This window comes from Suncus etruscus, chromosome 6 (genome assembly GCF_024139225.1).
Source record: "Suncus etruscus isolate mSunEtr1 chromosome 6, mSunEtr1.pri.cur, whole genome shotgun sequence".
NCBI classification, from domain to species: domain Eukaryota; kingdom Metazoa; phylum Chordata; class Mammalia; order Eulipotyphla; family Soricidae; genus Suncus; species Suncus etruscus.
The window spans coordinates 41,239,037-41,258,902 of record NC_064853.1 but is presented as its reverse complement, the minus strand read 5'-3'; the positions used below and the strand labels follow the sequence as shown (position 1 = coordinate 41,258,902).

Here is a 19,866-nt window from a genome sequence, read left to right as displayed (position 1 = left end):
TTGAGGGTCTGAGAGATAGCATGAGGTAGGGTGTTTGCCTTGCATGCAGAAGGACAGTGGTCCGAAACCCGGCATCCCATATGGTCCTTCAAGCCTGCCAGAAGCAATTTCTGAGCATAGAGCCAGGAGAAACTCCTGAGCGCTGCCAGGTGTGACCCCCTCCTCAAAAAAAAAAATTGTTTATTTTGGCTTTGGGCCACACCAGGCTGCACTTAAGGTGGCTCTATGTTTAGAAATCACTCCTGGTGGGGCCGGAGAGATAGCACAGTGGCTTTTGCCTTGCAAGCATCTGATCCAGGACCTAAGGTGGTTGATTCGAATCCCGGCATCCCATATGGTCTCCCGTGCCTGCCAGGAGCTATTTCTGAGCAGATAGCCAGGAGTAACCCCTGAGCTGTGCCGGATGTGGCCCAAAAACCAAATAAATAAATAAATAAATAAATAAATAAATAAATAAATAAATAAATAAATAAATAAATCACTCCTGGCAGGCTTAGGGAACCATATAGGATGCTGGGGATTGAACCTGGGTTGGCCACATGTAAGGTAAATGCCCTACCCACTGTGCAACAGGTCTAGTCCCTATATTTTAAATTTTAAATAGCTTTCCATTTTTGTTCTACACCTTTTACAACATGTTGCCATTTTTACTGTTGCTAAAGCTTCCTTTTCTTTTCTGGTCCCTTGGCAATGGAGCACCAAACACCCTTTTAGGAGTAAAAGAACTGCTGTTTTCAACCAATCTACCACCCATTGAATCAGCTTCTTTGACTGGGATCCTGGCTTGAGGACCTGACTATTTTGACCTGCAGAGGACCATTGACTTTCTGACTGCCCTGTGCTAATAGATTACATCATCAACTGAAATCCTTTAGGTTTGACCTACCTGAAAACTTAATCAGCAGTGTAGAACAACAATACTTGGATACTGTTATTTATTCCTACTCCCCAGTAGGATGACACCAGCTATTAACCCAAAACAAAGGCATCCCCCTATCTTCCTCTTTCTGTTAAATCTCTCTTTTGATGTGTAAAAGCCCACCTGGATCACTCTGCCCTGCCCTGCCCTGCCCTGCCCTGGTGAATTTGGTTCTAGAATAACAAAGAAAGATCAGTTTTGGTTTAGCCTCTCAGAGACACCATAGGGAGAACCCTAAGAAGCTACTGACTCCTTTACACTTTCCTGACTTGCTTGTCTTATTAATTCTTCACTGCTACTCTGCTTCTTCAGACCTGTGTGGGAGTTAGAAACATGGTGTCTGAGGTGATTTCACCAACCATGGATTTTATTTTACACTCCCCCAAAATGTTTTTTCCTGTGGAAAAAGGAAGAGATATAAGGAAACAGAGACTCTTATGGCCCACGGTCAGCCATAAGAGGGTCCTATCCTCTTAAATGTGAAGACATCAGTTAGCAGATGCTCACCACTTATAATCACTACGGGAGGGCAGTTGGCCCTGGTTCCAACCTTGGCCTTCTCTCTCTCTCCCTCTTTTGGCCAAGGGAGCTGGCTGTAAGGCCCCTGGCCTCCCTGATTTGCCTTTCCCTCAATTAAATCCTATTTCTTTTCTTTTCTTTTTCTTTTTTTCTTTTCTTTTCTTTTTTTTTTTTTTTTTTTTGGTTTTTGGTTTTTGGGTCACACCCGGCAGCACTCAGGAGTTACTCCTGGCTTTACACTCAAAAATTGCTCCTGGCAGGCTCGGGGACCATCTTGGATGCCGGGATTCAAACCACTGTTCTTCTGCATGCAAAGCAAATGCCTTACCTCCATGCTAAACCCTAAACCCTGTTTCTAACCCTGTTTTTCTTTTTCTTTTTTTTTTTAAGCCAGTCAAATTGAGCAGTGGGGGGGTTATATACCAACTTTTGTGATACTAATGTTAATAAGTTCTGATAAACCACTGCCATTGGGCCAGCCTCTAACCCTTTGTTGTTGGGGTTTTGATTGGCTTTGACATATATAAAGAATTCATGGGGCCGGGTAGGTGGCGCTGGAGGTAAGGTGTCTGCCTTGCAAGCGCTAGCCAAGGATCAGGACCGCGGTTCGATCCCCCCGGCGTCCCATATGGTCCCCCCAAGCCAGGGGCGATTTCTGAGCACATAGCCAGGAGTAACCCCTGAGCGTCAAACGGGTGTGGCCCAAAAACCAAAAAAAAAAAAGAATTCATGGGCCAGCGAGGTAGCGCTAGAGGTAAGGCGTCTGCCTTGCAAGTGCTAGTCAAGGAAGGACCGCGGTTCGATCCCCCGGCATCCCATATGGTCCCCCCAAGCCAGGGGCGATTTCTGAGCGCTTAGTCAGGAGTAACCCCTGAGCATCAAACGGGTGTGGCCCGAAAAACCAAAACAAAACAAAACAAAAAAAAAGAATTCACATCCAGGCATGCTCCCTAAGTAACACAGGAAACAGACCCAGTCTGAGACAGAAACATACATGTCACCCAGAAAATACCTCCTAGACAAGAGCTTAGCATCTGAGATAGGATGATGTAGATTCAAGACCTGAACCTACTATGACTTAGTCATGTATCTGTTTTTTTATCTGCAAAATGGAACCTTTGGTGGTAATTGAGTTGTGATGACTATGAAGTGCTTCTGCCAGCACTGAGCCAGAGTCACTCTGCAATCAATATAAGCAGCTTGATTATGCCCCCTTTCTCACATGCCCTGATGCCTGTCACCTCATTCTTACTCCTTGCTCAGTCCTCAGTGCCTTCTGGTGGGCAGACCAAGCCCCAGAGGAGCTAAAGGGAAAAGCTGCAGCCTCTCTTGGGCTCTTCCTGGGCAGCTAACACATGTGCAGACAAAAGGCTGCTCCTCACCAGCTCTGTGATGGAGGTCCTCAGAGGTGTCCTGGAGTAGGCGAACGCTGCTCTGTTCCATGAGCTCACCCCCCCACACACACACTGTTCCTCCTAATATGCACACCCAGATCTCCTTCAGGGCCATCTCCACTCCCTTCCCTACAGTAGAGACTTTCCTCTTTTGCCAGAAGCTTAAATAGTCTCCAGGAATGCACTGTGTCCCGCAGCTCCCCTGGCAGTGGCTAGCAGCAGTCCTGGGGTCAGGCCTGGCCCTGCATCAAAGGCTGGGGATCGGTAACAGCGAGGCTCCTCCTGGCTGCCACCCTGCCCAGTCCTCCCTCCCCTCCCACAGGCCCTTTGGCTTGCAGGGAACAGCACATGGTAGCACTTAAGTGCTGGGAGGACTGGAGGACTCTTTTCCTGTACTACCAACCCACCAACCCTCCAGCATTCACAATGTACTACTTGTTAGGAGACTATTTCGTTTTACTTAATGTAATTTCTACTCCTGGCCTTCAGTTTTCACCTCCTTCTCAGTTTTGGAGGCCCCATACAGAAAGTTGTGGGTGAAGTCTATCATTCATGGGAAGGTGTAACCTGAATACGGAAACGTCACTGACGTGGGGGTCTGGGGCAGGAAAGGGTTCTTACATCAGGGAAACTGGCATGGTACTCTGGTCTCCACTCAGGAAGTAAGGGGAGTGTCGGGGAGGAGACACAGCAAGCTTGTGCAACGCAGGAGGCCAATAGGAAAATCGGATTGGCAGGTGAGGGATACACACTTCTTAACCAATGCACTTTTTCCTTTAATCTGACTCAATCAAGAGGCCCTCCGGCCTGGTGCCATGAGTATTCAGATCCCCTTGTGGGTGCAGTAGGAAGAAGCCACTGCCAGGCTTTGATCAGCCTCTGAGATTTATTTCATCAGGTGCATCTTCTAGCAAATTCTGGATACAGGGAGACGGTCCAGTGGCCGCTTTGCGAATAGTGTGATCTGGAGCCCCCTGGTGGCCAAATGCTATACTATACATCTTGTTAGTTCTGCCCTGCCGCAGCAGTGACCTCCCGGCTCCAGAGCCTCTTTTTATACTGGCAAACTCATCCCCTCTGGTTAAGGGGGTGTCCCTTGTACAACTAGGAGGACAGGAGAGGCCTGACCTGGTGATTGTGTTTATGCAGGGTATCTCTGGAAAACAGGGGGTACTATGCAAGGCCAGCACCATACCTGCTGTACTATCACTCTGGCTCCAGCATCGATGATAGCTTTTAGAGTTTGTTTCCAAAGGCTAAGCTTGAACAGCTTGACAGGGTCAAGAACCTATGGGAGCTGAGACCCTCAGTGGCTTCTTCCACCATATGTGATGCGCAACTCAAGGTCTCAGGCAAAGGGCATAGAAGTATGGGGAGACATCGTTTCATCTCAAGTGAGACATACATCTCAGCATCCTAAGTTGTGTTGTTCTCCCCACCTCACTGCTAGATTGATTATGGATAACAGGGCCAGAGTAATAGTACAGAGTCATAGTACAGTGACTAAGGTGCTTGTTTTGTATGCAACTGACCCAAGTTTGGTCCCCAGCACCCTATATGGTCCCTCTAGGCTGCCGGGGACCTTTCCTGAGTGCAGAGCCAGAAGTAACCCTGGAACATCACTGGGTGTGGTCCAAAATAAAGTAGGCTTGAGGCCAGAGAGATAGCATGAAGGGAGGGCATTTGCCTTGCATGCAGGACAGTGGTTCAAGTCCTGGCATCCCATATGGTCCCCCGAACCTGCCAGAAGCGATTTCTGAGTGTAGAGCCAGGAGTAACTCCTGGGCGCTGCCAGGTGTGACCCAAAAACCAAAAAAAAAAAAAAAAAAAGAAAGAAAGAAAGAGGGGCCGGAGAGATAGCATGGAGGTAAGGCGTTTGCCTTTCATGCTAAAGGATGGTGGTTCGAATCACGGCATCCCATATGGTCCCTCGTGCCTGCCAGGGGCTATTTCTGAGCATAGAGCCAGGAGTAACCCCTGAGCGCTGCCGGGTGCGACTCAAAAACCAAAAAAAAAAAAAGGAAGGAAGGAAGGAAGGAAGGAAGGAAGGAAGGAAGGAAGGAAGGAAGGAAGGAAGGAAGGAAGGAAGGAAGGAAGAGAAAGGAAGAGGAAGGAAGGAAGGAAAGAAGGAAGGAAGGAAGGAAGGAAGGAAGGAAGGAAGGAAGGAAGGAAGGAAGGAAGAGAAAGGAAGAGGAAGGAAGGAAGGAAGGAAGGAAGGAAGGAAGGAAGGAAGGAAGGAAGAGAAAGGAAGAGGAAGGAAGGAAGGAAGGAAGGAAGGAAGGAAGGAAAGAAAGAAAGAAAGAAAGAAAGAAAGAAAGAAAGAAAGAAAGAAAGAAAGAAAGAAAGAAAGAAAGAAAGAAAGAAAGAAAGAAAGAAAGAAAGAAAGAAAGAAAGAAAGAAAGAAAGAAAGAAAGAAAAATGGTGTTTGAGGGGCCAAAGTGATAGCACAGCAGTAGGGCAATTGCCTCGTACTCAGCTGACCCAAGACAGGCCCTGGTTCAATCCCTGGCATCCCATATGGTCCCCCCTAAGCGTGGCAGGAGTGATTTATGAGTACAGAACCAGGAGTAATTCCTGAGCAGCACCGCTGGTGTGGCCAAAAAAAAAAAAAAGCAAAATGGTGTTTCAGCACACATGAATGGTACACCAATGCCTCAAAACCAGGATTTATTTGGTCTTTATCTAGTGGGTTGAGCCAGTGTTAATCCACTTTACATCTGCTAAGCCTACCTTAATGGTTTTACAGATAGAAGACCCCCAAAATGATCTTCCAAAGGCATTATTTGTCTCACATTGTCCAGACTCAGGTATGTGGGGAGAAACCATTGCTAAGCAGGTAGTTAAGCAACGCTCAGGAACTGAGCTGCTCATCTCACCTACTGTAACAGAAGCGCCAGGGCTGAACAACAACAGGACACAGGCTGGAGAAAAACCGGGGTTAAGGCACTTGCCTTGCATCTGAACAATCCCAGTCGGATTCCCAGCACCTATATCCTATACCATCCCTTGAGCATCACTTTGAGTGACTCCTGAGCATAGAGCCAGGAATAAGCCCTATGCACATTGGGTGTGCCCCCAAACAAAAGGGGAGGAAAAGAAAAGCAGGATATAATTGGATTTCACTCAAGAATGTCTTTATTTAAGTTGTAAGAAAAAGGATGAACCCTCTGTAAAAAGAGGAGATGTAGCCTCCATACAGCAGGGAGGAATGAGACCTGGGAGGCTTCCCAGCAGTCAGTGTTTCCCGCACAGCTGGCTTCTTTGCTGGCAAGCACTAGGATGTGTCATACTGCCACTAACAACTCCCACTCACCCTGCCCAACCTCTTCCCCAGCCCACAACCCTGTAATCCCTATCACCATTAGCCAAGGGCTTTATTTTTCTTTGTTTGGGGAAAACAAAACCCAAGACCTCATATACTGCAAAGCAGGTGCTCCCCCAACTGAGCCACGGCCCTGGCCCCTTCATTGGCTTCCTCAAGTTTCAGGAGCGGATGCACTAGGATTGCCTCTTAATGAGTCAAAGTGGCCTTTACTTTGGAAAATTCAAACAGGAATGTAAAATGGCTTGAACACTTTCTAGTTCAACTGAGAAGGATCTAAACAGTCCTTCTGAAGGGAAAGGAAGCAAAGATTTCCCTCCTGAATCTGTACACTAAGTGGGGAACGGGGGGGGGGGGGTGAGGTGGTTCGACAGATTTTATCACAGTCTGTTCTTGACTAGCATGAAGAATAAGAGACAAGGTTCAAAGAATATATAACATCCGAGTTAAGAGTCACTGAGTTCTGGAGGGCACAGAGAGCATCAAGGCTTTCTGGTTCCAACAAGTACTCCTGCTGGCTATCCAAAGTCCCGGGGATGGTCACTCCTCTCCAGCTGGAAGATTGTCCTCAATCCGCCTGATAAACCTCATCCGGATTTCTGTCACACCATCTCCTTTCAGGGTGTCCTGGACAAACTTGGCCTCCACAGCCATCTGGACCTGGAGACAGTGGGACAATGAAGGGTCAGCTTCCTAGTCATAGCTACCAAGGTGTTCCTGGGATGGGATTATAGTAGATTCAGCCATAGTAGCCCCCCAAAAGGATCATAAGGTTGGGTTATAGGATAAAGATGGTAGCTTCAATGCTCCCTTCCCAAAGCCCAAGAAACATTAGCAAAGAACTTCCACAAATGAAACTCTCAATCTGGAAATGAATGTGTGTAGGTTTTGGGGGAACCACCAGCATCACCTCCCAGCCCAGTCTGGAAGGAGAAGCATGCACAGACAGTCCACTTTTGTCCTATTTTAAGCAGTGTCACCATTCCAAACAGTGAAATGTAAGGCAGTAAAGACAGTTAAGACCTGTCTTTACTCTCATACATTCAAACATTCATCAAGCCCCAACTCTATTTCAGATGTTCCAGAAAGTAGAGATGTACTCACCATCTCCAAGGCTCCCCGCAATACCCCACACAGGAGATTGGAATAAATTAGTGATGAGTGATTATCAGGAAGTTCCACAAAGTCCACCAAGGGGTTATTTTCCAAAATGAGGGAGAATTCGTCACCAGCTGGACTCCAATTGGTGATACTTGGAGTGATGCCCAAGTACATCTTGAAAGCAACCTGTCAGGGAACATACAAGAGCACCATGGGAAGGGTAGGAGGGACTATACAAGAGGAAAGGGAGATGGGTAATGACTTGAGGGAAGAATTGCTCAACACTGCCCAAGAGTGTGGGCAGAAGATTCAAATTTGGGGTATGCTAGGCCCTAGAGCAGGGGAAGCAAAGCTTCACGCTCTTTAGCATGCAAGATGCTAACCTGAGAGATGCTCACTCAGGGAACATGCAGTGCTGTGGTCAGTCCTTTGAGTCATCTCTCTAGCCCCTCAACCCTTCTACCTGAAAGCAAGTACAAATCACTCCGGCTGGGTAACTCTGACATCAGCCACTATCTGCTTTTCTAGGCTCTGGACATAGCCAGGACGCTGACAACAGACAGAATCAACCTTTCCGGTAACGAATTCCAAAGCTATAGATGCTGTGTCATTTATTATTAATGGTCTACTTTAAGGACACTATGTTAAGTGCATTTATTTCACTTGAATACTCATCTCAAGCTTCTTTTACTGCTAACAACAACCTTGTGAGAATGTTTATTTTCTTCACCTTAAAAATGAGGGTTGGGGCCGGGCGGTGGCGCTAAAGGTAAGGTGCCTGCCTTGCCTGCGCTAGCCTTGGACGGACCGCGGTTCGATCCCCCGGTGTCCCATATGGTCCCCCAAGCCAGGAGCAACTTCTGAGCACATAGCCAGGAGTAACCCCTGAGCATTACCGGGTGTGGCCCAAAAACCAAAAAAAAAAAAAAAAAAAAAATGAGGTGACTGGAAACTTAAAAATTGACAGTAACTTAGCAAAAAACTAAGTACAGGAGCCAGAATTTGTAAACAGGTTTGTCTGAGTCTAAAGTCTTATACTCTTTTTTTGAGGGGTGGTAGTGTAGTGGGTTTTGGAGTCATACCTAGTAGTGCTCAAGGGACCAAATTGTGCTTGAGTCCCACCTACATGTAAAACAGGTGTGCTAGACCTCTGAGTTCTCTCCCTAGCCCCGGACTTTGTATTCCTAATCCCCCAGATAACCTGCTACATGCTTACTGTAAAAGGCACTGCCTGGCTTTCTTTTCAAAGAAGTTTAAATCCAAAAGCTGACTCCAATGCTCTTCCTTTTTTTTATGACCTGTGCCATTCCTCACCTATCAGGGAGGCTTCTCTGGCCCAAACAGCTGGCTAACTAATCTCTGGAAAGTCAGAAGCCTCTCTAAAGGGAGTTGGAGAGTAAGAAGCAGAGCCCCCCATGACAATCCTTCAACTAAGGAGGACCCTGAGCAGTAAGCGATGACATCTGACCTTAGCGATAACATCTGCTGTTTCCCGAAAGTCGTGGCACCTCCCAACATTTGATCGTGCCAAGAAATCTTCAATCAGTCGGACTCCAATGTTATAGCCCCTGGGGAAGAAAAGAGAACAGTCTATCAAGGCCTGAATGTCTGTCTCACGTAAAGCTGATGGTGGTAAAGGGAAACTGAGAGTAATCCCATAATAATACGATCAGCGTAAAGGGTCTGAGGGAGGAGTAAGAGTGAGGAGCCACGGAGCCAAAGCAATAGCACAGCAAGTAGGGTGTTTGTCTTGCACGAGGCCGACCCAGGTTCAATTTCTGGCATCCCATGTGGTCCCCCGAGCCTGCCAGAATTCAGTGATTTCTGAACGCGGAGTCAGAACCTAAGCACTGCTGTGTGTGGCAAAAAAAAAAAAAAAGTAAGGAGACTTTGCTGGCACTATGCAGGTATGAAGATACCCCGACTGGTCTCCCACAGAAGTGTCACTTACATTTTGTCCAGTTGTTTATTCACATCTTCATCATTCTCATAGTCCTTGCACAACTGGGTGACCAGAGCGCCATAGGTCAAAGTGAAGAGCTCAGAGCTCTGGAAAAGAATCAAAGGGAGTCAGACCCACGCTGTGTAAAACAGAGTGGCCAGAGTCTGGCTGGCCTTGAGGCAACTGTCAAGATTCGAGGGAGGCAACTGTCAAGATTCGAGGGAGGCAATCTGTGCCTGGCAAGAGAACACAGCACTCCTATGCTCTCAGACCACCTACCACTGTGCCTCTATGGAATCACATGTTGGGCACTTCCTCTGCCAACACCCAAGGGGGCCTTCTACCAACTACAGAATCTGGGAGCAGTAGTCATTCACCAGATACTGTGGCAGACAGACAGACACAAAGCAAACACAACAAGCAAACATGACTAAAGCCCCATGTTAGAGTAGTTAGAGCAGTGGAGTGTCCTGACCAAGTGCTAAAGTGAACCCCCATGAAACAGCAACAGGACTACGTCCTACTCTCTAGGGAAGGAAGTCCCAGCTAAGTCCAGTGCACTGATAAAAGGCCCTTTCCTATGTCACTAGCTTAGAAAAGCTCACACTCATTTTATGCAGTGCTAATTTAGGCCCAGGGAAGAGGGCCATTCTGAAAGCAATATGGCCTTTTATGTACCCAGACTTGGTTTCCATTGCAACCACAGTTAAATCACAGAGACTCTTGCTCTTTATCTTCAGATAAAGAATCCTGACACTCTCCAACCCAAAACAGAGAGATGTGGAAGAACAAAAACTCCTGATAAAAGCAGTGCAGGGAAAGCATTACTACAGATGTCAATAGCACATAGAGACTCACAGACTTACACAGAAATAAAGGTAGGAAGCCAGAGCAGTAGCATAGCAGGTAGGGGGTTTGCCTTGCATGTGGTCGCCCTGGGTTTGATCCCTGGCACCCCATATGGTCCCCAGAGAACTGCCAGAAGTGATCCCTGAGCAAAGAGCCAGGAATAAGCCCTGAGCACTACTGGTGTAGCCCAAAACAAAACAAAACAAAAAAACAAAAAGCCAAGTCCAGGGGCATTTGGGCAGAGAAGATTACACAGTGTGTTTGATTTTTTTTGTTTTTTGTTTTTTGTTTTGGGTCCACACCCAACTGTGTGTTCAGGAATCACTCCTGGCAGTTTTCGGGGGACTGTTTTGGGTGCCAGGGATCAAACTCAAGTCAGCCTCATTCAAGTCAAGAACACTATCTTCTGTACTACCTCTCTGCCCCATACATTTTCTACTTGACAACTTTGCGAAGCAGAAAGGTAGGGAATGAATCTCCTTTTAGCGAAAAGGCAACTAGAACTCACTACGGTTAAGTAATCTGCCCCAGCACAAAGGTAATTATTGATAGAAGTGACTTTTGGGAACAGAAATTGAGTTTCTAATGCCAGTGGTCATCTGATCCACTATTACCCACAACTGCAATATTAATAAGTCCTCGTAAAAGCAAGCAAATAAACATCTCAGCTGCACTAGGGAGTCATAAAGAATCAGTTTAGGATCAGGAAGCTCTTTGAACTCAACTAAAACAGTCAGATCAGGTGTCTCCAAGAAACCATTTACCAAATACAGCAATTAAGGGGAGGCTATTAAGGGGAGAATGCTTTCTTAGTAAAATTAAGGACTGGCACCAGAATGGCTTAGGCATGAATGGATGGACACAATCCAGCAGTTACCAACCTATAAAGTTGGCACCACTGCATTAAAATAGGAGCACTTTCATTCCATTATTCATGAGCCCATAGATAGTGTGTCAAAGAGCCTCATCACCACCCCCTCCACGATACCAAGTGACCGCATAACTCAAAATGGTTACACATGCAGTGCACACAGGTAAGAAAATTCCAGGTCCTGGAGTTGGAGAGATAGGAGAATAGGGCTTTTGTTTCACACTCAGTCAGCCAGGGTTTGATCCCCAGCATCATATAAAAAAATTCATCTCTATAGTATGTTAATATAATTATACCACAAAAGTATGTTATATACTTATTTGCACAGGGATTAGGGCACAGTGTTGTTGACTTAGGTTCAATCTGATCTTGGTTCAATCCTGGCATCCCAATGGTTCCCCAAGCATTACTGGGGATAGTCCTGGAGGCCTGAGCTCCATTCAGTTGGCCCCAGGTGACTTCAGCACTGCAGAGACCGGGGCCAAAGAGACAGCATGGAGGTAGGATGATTGCCTTGCATGAAGAAGGACGGTGGTTCAAATCCCGGCATCCCATATGGTCCCCCGAGCCTGCCAGGAGCGATTTCTGGGTGTAGAATCAGGAGTAACTCCTGAGCGTTGCCAGGTGTGACACAAAAACAAAAACAAAACAAAAAAAGCACTGCAGAGCCCAAGTAGTGTGTAACCTGGTCACTGCATTGAACTCTCTTGGCCGAGAATCACAGGGAGGGGCCCCTGAGAACCTCTGTGGAGTCTCCACACCACTCCCCCAGTACATTAAGGGCTATTTATATCTAATAGATATGTGGGAAGGACTGATTTTACAGTGCTAGAGACTGCCAAGCTACACCTGATGGTGGCCAGGAGGCCTGTGCATGCCCTGCATGCTCTGATCCTTTGAGCTATTTCCAGGTGGGGAAATTTAAATAGGGGAACTGGGCCTTACACAAGCAAGGTCAAATATTCTACCTCTGATTCACAGTCTCAACTTGTCAGGTACTAGCTGTGAGACTTAAGTAAATCACTTCACTTCACTAAATCTCAATGCTCTCACACTAAAAACAACTATCAGTAAAAATCAGTCATGTTGGACCAGAGCAATGGTGCAGCAGTAGGGTGTTTGCACGTAGCTGACCTAGGACGGACCATGGGTCCCATATGGTCCCCCAATCCAGGAGTAACCCCTGAGTGTCACCAGATGTGGCCCAAAAATTTTAAAAAAATCAGAATGCCAATATGATGTGTTCAAGGCAGTGCTTCAGTAAAATTTGCACTGCACCTAACAGTTTCCAGAAGGCCTTTCTATTAGAAAAAGCCCCAAGGCCAGAGAAATAGTATAGCAGTGATCCCTCAGTACAGAGCCAGGAGTAAACCCTGAGCACCACTGGTAGTGGACTGAAAACAATCCACCAATTAGTGCTCCAAACAAAACAGAAAAGGCCTAAAGACAGCTGACCTTTGCTGCCATGCTCCAGGAGCCACACAGCTTATTAACACACGTTCTCTTGTGTAACTAAAGACGGGAGTTGCAGAAGAAAAGTTGGTATAAGCACAGAGTCCAATCCAGCCTTCTATTACCTTCAGCCTCCAATATGGAAATTTGGTACTGACTTAAGCAGCTCTGTAGACGCAGCTACTGGTGTTAGATTACTAGGACACAACAGAAGAGTGCAGTCTGCTTGTTCATGGGATTCAAGAAACAAACACTGGGGCCAGAGATAGAAAAGTGGAAAGGCGTTTGCTTTGCACGTGGCTGACCCAGGTTCAATCTCCGGCAGCCCACATACTCCCCATAGCACTGCCATGTAATCTCTGAGCATGCCAGGTGTGGTCCAAGAAAACAAGCACACCAAAAGAACCAAATATAAACACTATAGATACATTATTAAACTGTTATCTTCACATGTATTACCTCAATTTAGCCTCAGAAAAACCAATGACATACATCTATTAGTACTTTTTTTTTTTTTTTTTGGTTTTTGGGCCACACCCGGTGACGCTCAGGGGTTACTCCTGGCTATGCGCTCAGAAGTCGCTCCTGGCTTGGGGGACCATATGGGGCGCCGGGGGATCGAACCGCGGTCCGTCTCCTAGGCTAGCACAGGTAAGGCAGGCACCTTACCTCGAGCGCCACCGCCCGGCCCCTATTAGTACTTTTTTTTTAAGGGAGTATGAGACACTCTGAGCACTACAAGGTCAGTTAGGCAATACCAAGGAACAACTTTAAGGCCTCCCACTTGTAAGGCTTTGCTCTCATATTTGAGCCAAATCCCTGTCCACACACTCCCACTACCTTTTAAAATATTTGTTTTGGGGACCCAGAGTGATAATACAGAGGTAAGGCATTTGCCTTGCACGCAACCAACACAGGACGGATGGTGGTTCGAATCCGGGCATCCCATATGGTCCCCCAAACCTGCCAGGGGTGATGTCTGAGCACAGAGCCAGGAATAACCCTTGAGCACCGCCAGGTGTGACCCAAAAACAAAACAAAACAAAAAATTTTTTTTTGTTTTGGGACCACATTCAGTAGTGTTCAGGGATCACTTTTGGTGAGGGTCAGGGGATCATGAGAGGTGCTGGTGATTGATTCCTGGTTGTCTATGTGAAAGGCAAGGGCTTTATATACTACACTATTGCTCTGGTCCATAAATTAATTTTTTTTTTTTTTTTTTTTTTGGTTTTTGGGCCACACCCGGCTATTCTCAAGGGTTACTCCTGGCTGTCTGCTCAGAAATAGCTCCTGACAGGCACGGGGGATTATATGGCACACCGGGATTCGAACCAACCACCTTAGGTCCTGGATCGGCTACTTGCAAGGCAAACGCCGCTGTGCTATTTCTCCGGGCCCATAAATTAATTTTCTTAAAAACAATGAAATATGGGGACAGAGAAATAGTAAAGGAATTAAGGAACATACCTTGCGGGGCCGGAAAGGTGGCACTAGAGGTTAAGGTGTCTGCCTTGCAAGCACTAGCGTAGGACGGACCATGGTTCGATCCTCCAGCATCCCATATGGTCCTCCCAAGCCAGGGGCAATTTCTGAGCACACAGCCAGGGTGAGTGTCAAACGGGTGTGTCCCAAAAAACAAAAACAAAAACAAAAAAAGAACATACCTTGCATGTGGTTGACCTGGTTCAAACCCTAGCACTACATGGTCCCCTAGATCTAGAGGCCTTCTGAGCATTGTTTGGTATGGCCTGGAGGTCCCTGGAAGCTGACTGACCTCTGGATCTACAGGGCCTTTGGAGCACTGCTCCTTAGGTACCTGCATTGAAGCCCCTGCCCGGTTGGTAAGGTTTTTGTTTTTCTTTTGGTTTTTGGGTCACACCCAGCAGCGCTGAGGGTTACTCCTGGCTTTGCACTCAGAAGTCTCCTGGCAGGCACGGGGGACCATGTGTGATGACAGGATTTGAATCATCATCTGTTCAAATCAGCTGCGTGCAAGGAAAATGCCCTACCGCTATGCTATCTCTCTAGCCCCATGGTTGGTATTACCAAGAATGACGCCCAGTCCCCTGAACACAGCTTGGGAAGCCCACCCACAAGAAAAGATGGTGAGGTCAGGATGACAGCACAGCAGATAAGGCATCTGCTGATTTGAACCCAGCTTCAATCCCCACCCTTCCAAATAGTCCCCCGAGACTGTCAGGAGTAGTTTCTGAGCACAGAGCCAGGAAAAACCTTTGAGCATCGTCAGGTGTGGCGCACACACCCCCAAAATAAAGATGGTGAAACGTGGCAAGAGAAGGTGCAAAGGTCTGGAGCACATACTTAAGTGAGTATATCAGATTCCATCCCCAGCACACATGCCCTGTCCACATCCCCATGCACCATGTCAGAAGACCTTGAGCATCACTGGATGTGACCATTCCCCAAACAAATTGATAATTACAATAATAAACTCACTCAAGGTCACACAACAAGACATCAGTGAAGCCAAGATCCAACCCAACAACATCATACCCTTGTGTCCTTTTCTGCTTATGTACTTCTCTAGATGAGTGGTTAGCAATTCTTCTCTGCACTTCCTACAACACCTAGCACAACATTTTGCCTGTAACTGTAAGTCAGGACAAGTTAGATAAATGAACTGTTTCTGTTTGCAGAGACTAAGAGATATGAGTCAGAAAAATAATATAGCCAACCTGGTACCACCAGGTCCCCTTGAGCACAAAGCCAGGAGTAAGCCCTGAGAACTGTCAGGTGTGGTCCCCAAACAATAAAATTAAAATTGCTTAGAGTCTGGCATCTTTCCAAATACTAGGAACAGAAGAGTGAACAACAACAACAAAAATCTCCTTGCTCTGGTGAGATTTTCATAGTCATGGTGGCGACTGAAAAATAAAAAGGAGCCGTGTCATTTATAATGAAATATTTAGGGTGAGAAAGAGTTCAAGGGCTAAGCACAGGCTTTTCCATACTAGAAGCCTGGGCTCAATCCCCCAAACCACATGGTTCCCAGAGGACGAGCAATAATGACCCCTGAGCAACTAGTCAAAAGTAGCTCTTGGGCACTGCTGACTGTGGCCAAGTAAATATAATGAAGTATTTAAAATTAAACAGTTCTATAAAGAAATAAGAAGAGAACTAGCTATAAAGGGCTGGAGTTATAGCACAGGGATAGGCTGTCTGCCTTGTATATGGCTGACGGAGGACGGAAGTGGGTTCAATCCCCAGCATCCATAGGGTCCCCCGAGCCAGGAACAATTTCTGAGTGAAGAGCCAGGAGTAACCCCTGAGCACCACTGGATGTGACCCAAAATCCCAAAACAAACAAACAAACAAAGAATTAGCTATGGGACCAGAGTAATAATACAGAGGGTAAAGCGCTTGCCTTGCACAGCTGACCTGAATTCAATTCCCAGCACTCCATACTGCCAGGAGTGATCTCTGAAGACAGCCCAGTGTGCCCCCACCACCACTCCACAAAAAAGAAGAGACTTGGGCTGGAGAGATAGCACAGACGTAGGATGTTTGCCTTACAAGCAGCCGATCCAGGACAGATGGTGGTTCGATTCCTGGCATCCCCCATATGGTTCCCCATGCCTTCCAGGAGCAATTTCTGAGCACAGAACCAGGAGTAACTCCTGAGTGCCACCAATGTGACCCCAATGCCCCCCCCAAAATAAAAGCTCACTGAACTATTTCTCCAGCCCACAAGATAGAAATTTTGTTTTTGTTGTTTTGATTTGGGAACCACTTAATGGTACCCAGACAGTGCTCAAAAGATCAAATGTGGGGTGGAAAGATAGCATGGAGGTAAGGCGTTTGCCTTGCATGCAAAAGGACGGTGGTTCGAATCCCGGCATCCCATATGGTTCCCCGAGCCTGCCAGGAGCGATTTCTGAGCACAGAGCCAGGAGTGGCCCCTGAGTGCTGCCAGGTGTGACCCAAAAACCAAAAAGAAAAAAAAAAAGATCAAATGTGATACTGGAGATTTGAAAGAGGATCTGAAGGAAGCAAGGCAAGAGCCTTAACACCTGTATTATGACTCTGACTCCCCCAAATCAGGAATTATTTATTTTGGGATCTGAGGCCACATCGAACAATATTCAGGGCTTACTCCTGGCTCTGCGTTATGGGAAGACAACATGGAGTGCCCAGGATTGAACATGGGTGGGTTGGTGATATGCAAGATAAGCACAGTACCTGCTGTATTATCACTCCAGTCCCTTCAGAAACAGAACATTTTTTTTCTGTCGCTTTTTGGACCATATCCTGCAGTGCTCAGGACTTACTCCTGACTCTATGCTCAGAAATAACTCCAAGCAAACTTGGAGAATCATATGGGGTGCTAGGGGCTGAACACAGATTGGCCCTGTGCAAAAAAAATGCCCTACCCACCATAAGCTCACTCTATCCCCCAAACAAGGGGGCTTAACTTGTAATCTCTGGTGTATTTTCAGGGAGAACACAAGTTCTTCCCTGTATCATCCCTGCCCTCAAATATAAGTAACTAGCTCTGTATATACCACCTATTTCCTGTTTCTGGAGAGATGAGTCATAGCTACTGTCAACTTCTTTAAATGGGTCTGAGAAGAAAAAAAAGTCCTACTCAGGTGTTCCACATCCAGTACTCAGGGTTAATTCCCGTATTTGCACTCAGCGATCACCCTTGGTGGGCACCAGCAACCATATGGAGTGTCAAAATTGAACCCGGTCATCCATGTGCAGGGCAAGCACACAGGCCCTGCACTTTGCTCAGACCCCAGATCCCATGCTGCAGTTCATTTTAGCAATTATTCCTAGTTTAAGACGCAAAGATGTGACAGAAAATTTAATCCTTCCTTCCACAGCTATGCCAACAAGAGTGCATGTGGTTTTTTTGTTTTGGTTTGTTTTGGTTTGGTTTTTGGGTCACACCCAGCAGTGCTCAGGGGTTACTCCTGGCTCCATGCTCAGAAATCGCTCCTGGCAGGTTCTGGGGACCATATGGGATGCCGAGATTTGAACCGACCTTTTGCACGCGAGGCAAATGCCTTACCTCCATGCTATCTCTCCGGCCCCTTGTTTTGTTTTGTTTTTGGGTCACACTCAGCAGCGTTCAGAAATCGCTGCTGGCAGGCTCGGGGGGACCATATGGGATGCCGGGATTCGAACCACCGTCCTTCTGCATGCAAGGCAAACACACTACCTCCATGCTATCTCTCCGGCCCCTTGTTTTGTTTTGTTTTGTTTGTTGTTTTTTTTTTTAAGCCTCAATTCAAAGACAGTAGGAACGATTCTGGAAGAGGTCGGGAAGCATACGAAAAGAAACATCTGCCAACAAGACACCCCCTTCGTTTGAAGGTAAAAAAAAAAAAAAAAAAAAAAAAAGCCTCCTCACTTTTCGGGTCCTGCATCACTTGCATTCAAACTTTTACCGGACAGCCTCTATTCCCAGGATTAGCGGAGAGCCAGCTCGCTGACATCTCTACCCCACTCCAGAAAGTTCCCTCCTAGAAGAGAATGGGCCCTTCGGATGACAGGAGAGGGAATATGTCCTAGGTACCACGAGCAGCATCAATTTGGGGGAGTGGGGGGAACCTGGGTTCAAATCCCAACTCTCCCTCGCTGTAAATCGGGTTAATTCCTGGGGACTTCTATGAGCTGGAACCACGGCGAGCCTCAATGCACCGAAGCGATTGGCGAGTGGAATTAGATCCTGTGCGGAAAGTGCTGGGCCCGGGGCCCGAACACAAGAAGATTGCAAACGTGCGTCCGTTGCTATTACAGCCGTCGTGGTTGTTGGGCAAGAATAGAATAGCACACTCAGGCCTCCGAAGAGGGTCTCAGCGCTGATCACTGCACCCCAAGCACCCTCAGGCCCCCAAGTGGCTTTCCCCTGACCCCACCTGCAGCCCCTGAGCCCCTTCCTTCCTGGGGGCTCCACCTGCCTCCAAGGAACCCTTTGCCACCTGCACCCAGCAGTCCGCGCCGGGCCCCTTCCCCAACCGGCTCCCTTCCGCCCCGCCCGCCCGCCCGCCGAGGTCACTCGCTCCGAGTTACCATTTTCTTGCTTTCGGTGCCTCGGTTCGCCTGCCTCGACATGATGATCGCCGCCCCACCCCGCCTCGCCACAGGCCCACTCGGAGACCCCGGCCGATGTCTCTAGACCCAGTCGCGGCCCCTCCGCCTGGAAGATTGACCGGCACGGACTCACTGCGCCTGCGCGCCCTGCCGCGGAGCACCACGGGAATTGTAGTCCTGTCCAGGGGGTGATTCCCGCCCAGTAGATCTTTAGGACTACAAGACCCAACAGCCTCGTTGACAGCACCGCCCCCCTTAACGTGACCGGACTACAACTCCCATAGGGCTCTGCGCTACAAGGCCTTGTAGCGCCTTGGAATTGCTTTCTGGCCGCAGGGTGGCGTCCGCGGCTGCTGGGAGTGCTGTAGGCCTCCACAGTTTTCCCTCTTCCCTCCCCATCGAACCTGCCACCCCGCAGCTACACCGCCTCCAAATTCCTCAGCCTGGGGTGCTCTGCAAATTCCTCTCGCAGGGGTTGGTCATGGAAAGTCCCTCTTTCGAACTAGCTTCTTCCTCCTCTGTGGCTGCAATTCTGAGCCAGCAGTTCTCAGGATGACCCACAAAATCCGCAAGGATTCTTAACACAGATTTGGCTTCTTTATAAAATTATTTAATGACCCGGGCAGGGAGAGCACAGCAGTTATGGATGGCCCTTGCCTCCTTGCACAGGATTTGATTCTCAGGCATCCCATGTGGTCCACCAAATTCATCAGGAATGATTACTGAATGCAGAGCCAGAAGTAATCTCTGAACACCTTTGGGTGTGGACCAAAAACAAAACAAAAATTTGATGACCCTTTGAGGCCAGAGAAATAGGAGAGTAAAACGGGTATTTGCCTCCATGGCAGACTCGAGTTCGACGATCTCTGGTATCCTACATGGTGCCCAGAGAGCCAGGAGTAAACCCTGAATACCTCTAAGTGTGGCTCTAAAACAAAACAAAACAAAAAAAAAAAAACAAAATTTAATGGACACCTACTACGTGTCAAACCTATTCTCTGTCTCTTCAAACTGCCATTTATTCCCAAACCTCAGACATATGTAACCAGCAAGTCTGCACTTGTCTCCTGCTGCAGTGGCCTCAGGAAGAATAGTCAGTATGTTAGATCAAATTAAGGTCACTTTTTCCTCCCTTCTGCCCTAGAACCATACTGCACAGTTCCCAGTGTTGGTGGCAGCCAGTCATGAGTTTTATTCCAGCTTTGCTATTTTAGGCAAGTTACTGGACTTCTCTCAATTGTTGTGAAGAATAGTGAGATATATGTGCAGGGCATTTGGGCACAAAAAAAATGTGCAGTCCTTTTCTTGCAACCTTGTTCTAAAACACAGAGCTTGAGCCAGAGAGGCAGCACAGTGGATAGGGTACTTGCCTTGCATGCAGTCAGTGGAAGTTCAATCTCTGGTTCTCTATATGATCATCAGACCTCTGCCAAGAGT

At 47.4% G+C, this 19,866-nt stretch overlaps 1 protein-coding gene across 1 annotated transcript; it reads right to left on the bottom strand.

Moving 5' to 3' along the window:
• Positions 1-5,949: 5,949 nt before the first annotated feature.
• On the bottom strand, positions 5,950-18,550 carry TRAPPC3 (trafficking protein particle complex subunit 3). Its single transcript, XM_049775072.1, has 5 exons — positions 18,409-18,550; positions 9,207-9,304; positions 8,724-8,823; positions 7,259-7,441; positions 5,950-6,814 (listed from the first exon to the last, which is right to left on the bottom strand). The coding sequence occupies exons 1-5, from the start codon at positions 18,448-18,450 to the stop codon at positions 6,695-6,697; spliced, it is 543 nt and encodes a 180-aa protein (XP_049631029.1). The 5' UTR covers positions 18,451-18,550; the 3' UTR covers positions 5,950-6,694.
• Between the last annotated feature and the right edge of the window lie 1,316 nt (positions 18,551-19,866).

Bases quoted from the DNA above. Each gene is read 5' to 3' on its own strand.
- TRAPPC3 (XM_049775072.1), bottom strand. From the start codon at position 18,450: ATGTCGAGGCAGGCGAACCGAGGCACCGAAAGCAAGAAAATG. The intron at 9,305-18,408 runs GTAACTCGGAGC...ATTCTTTTCCAG, and splicing joins GCACCGAAAGCAAGAAAATG to AGCTCTGAGCTCTTCACTTT. The intron at 6,815-7,258 runs GTGAGTACATCT...CACTGTCTCCAG, and splicing joins TGCGGGGAGCCTTGGAGATG to GTCCAGATGGCTGTGGAGGC.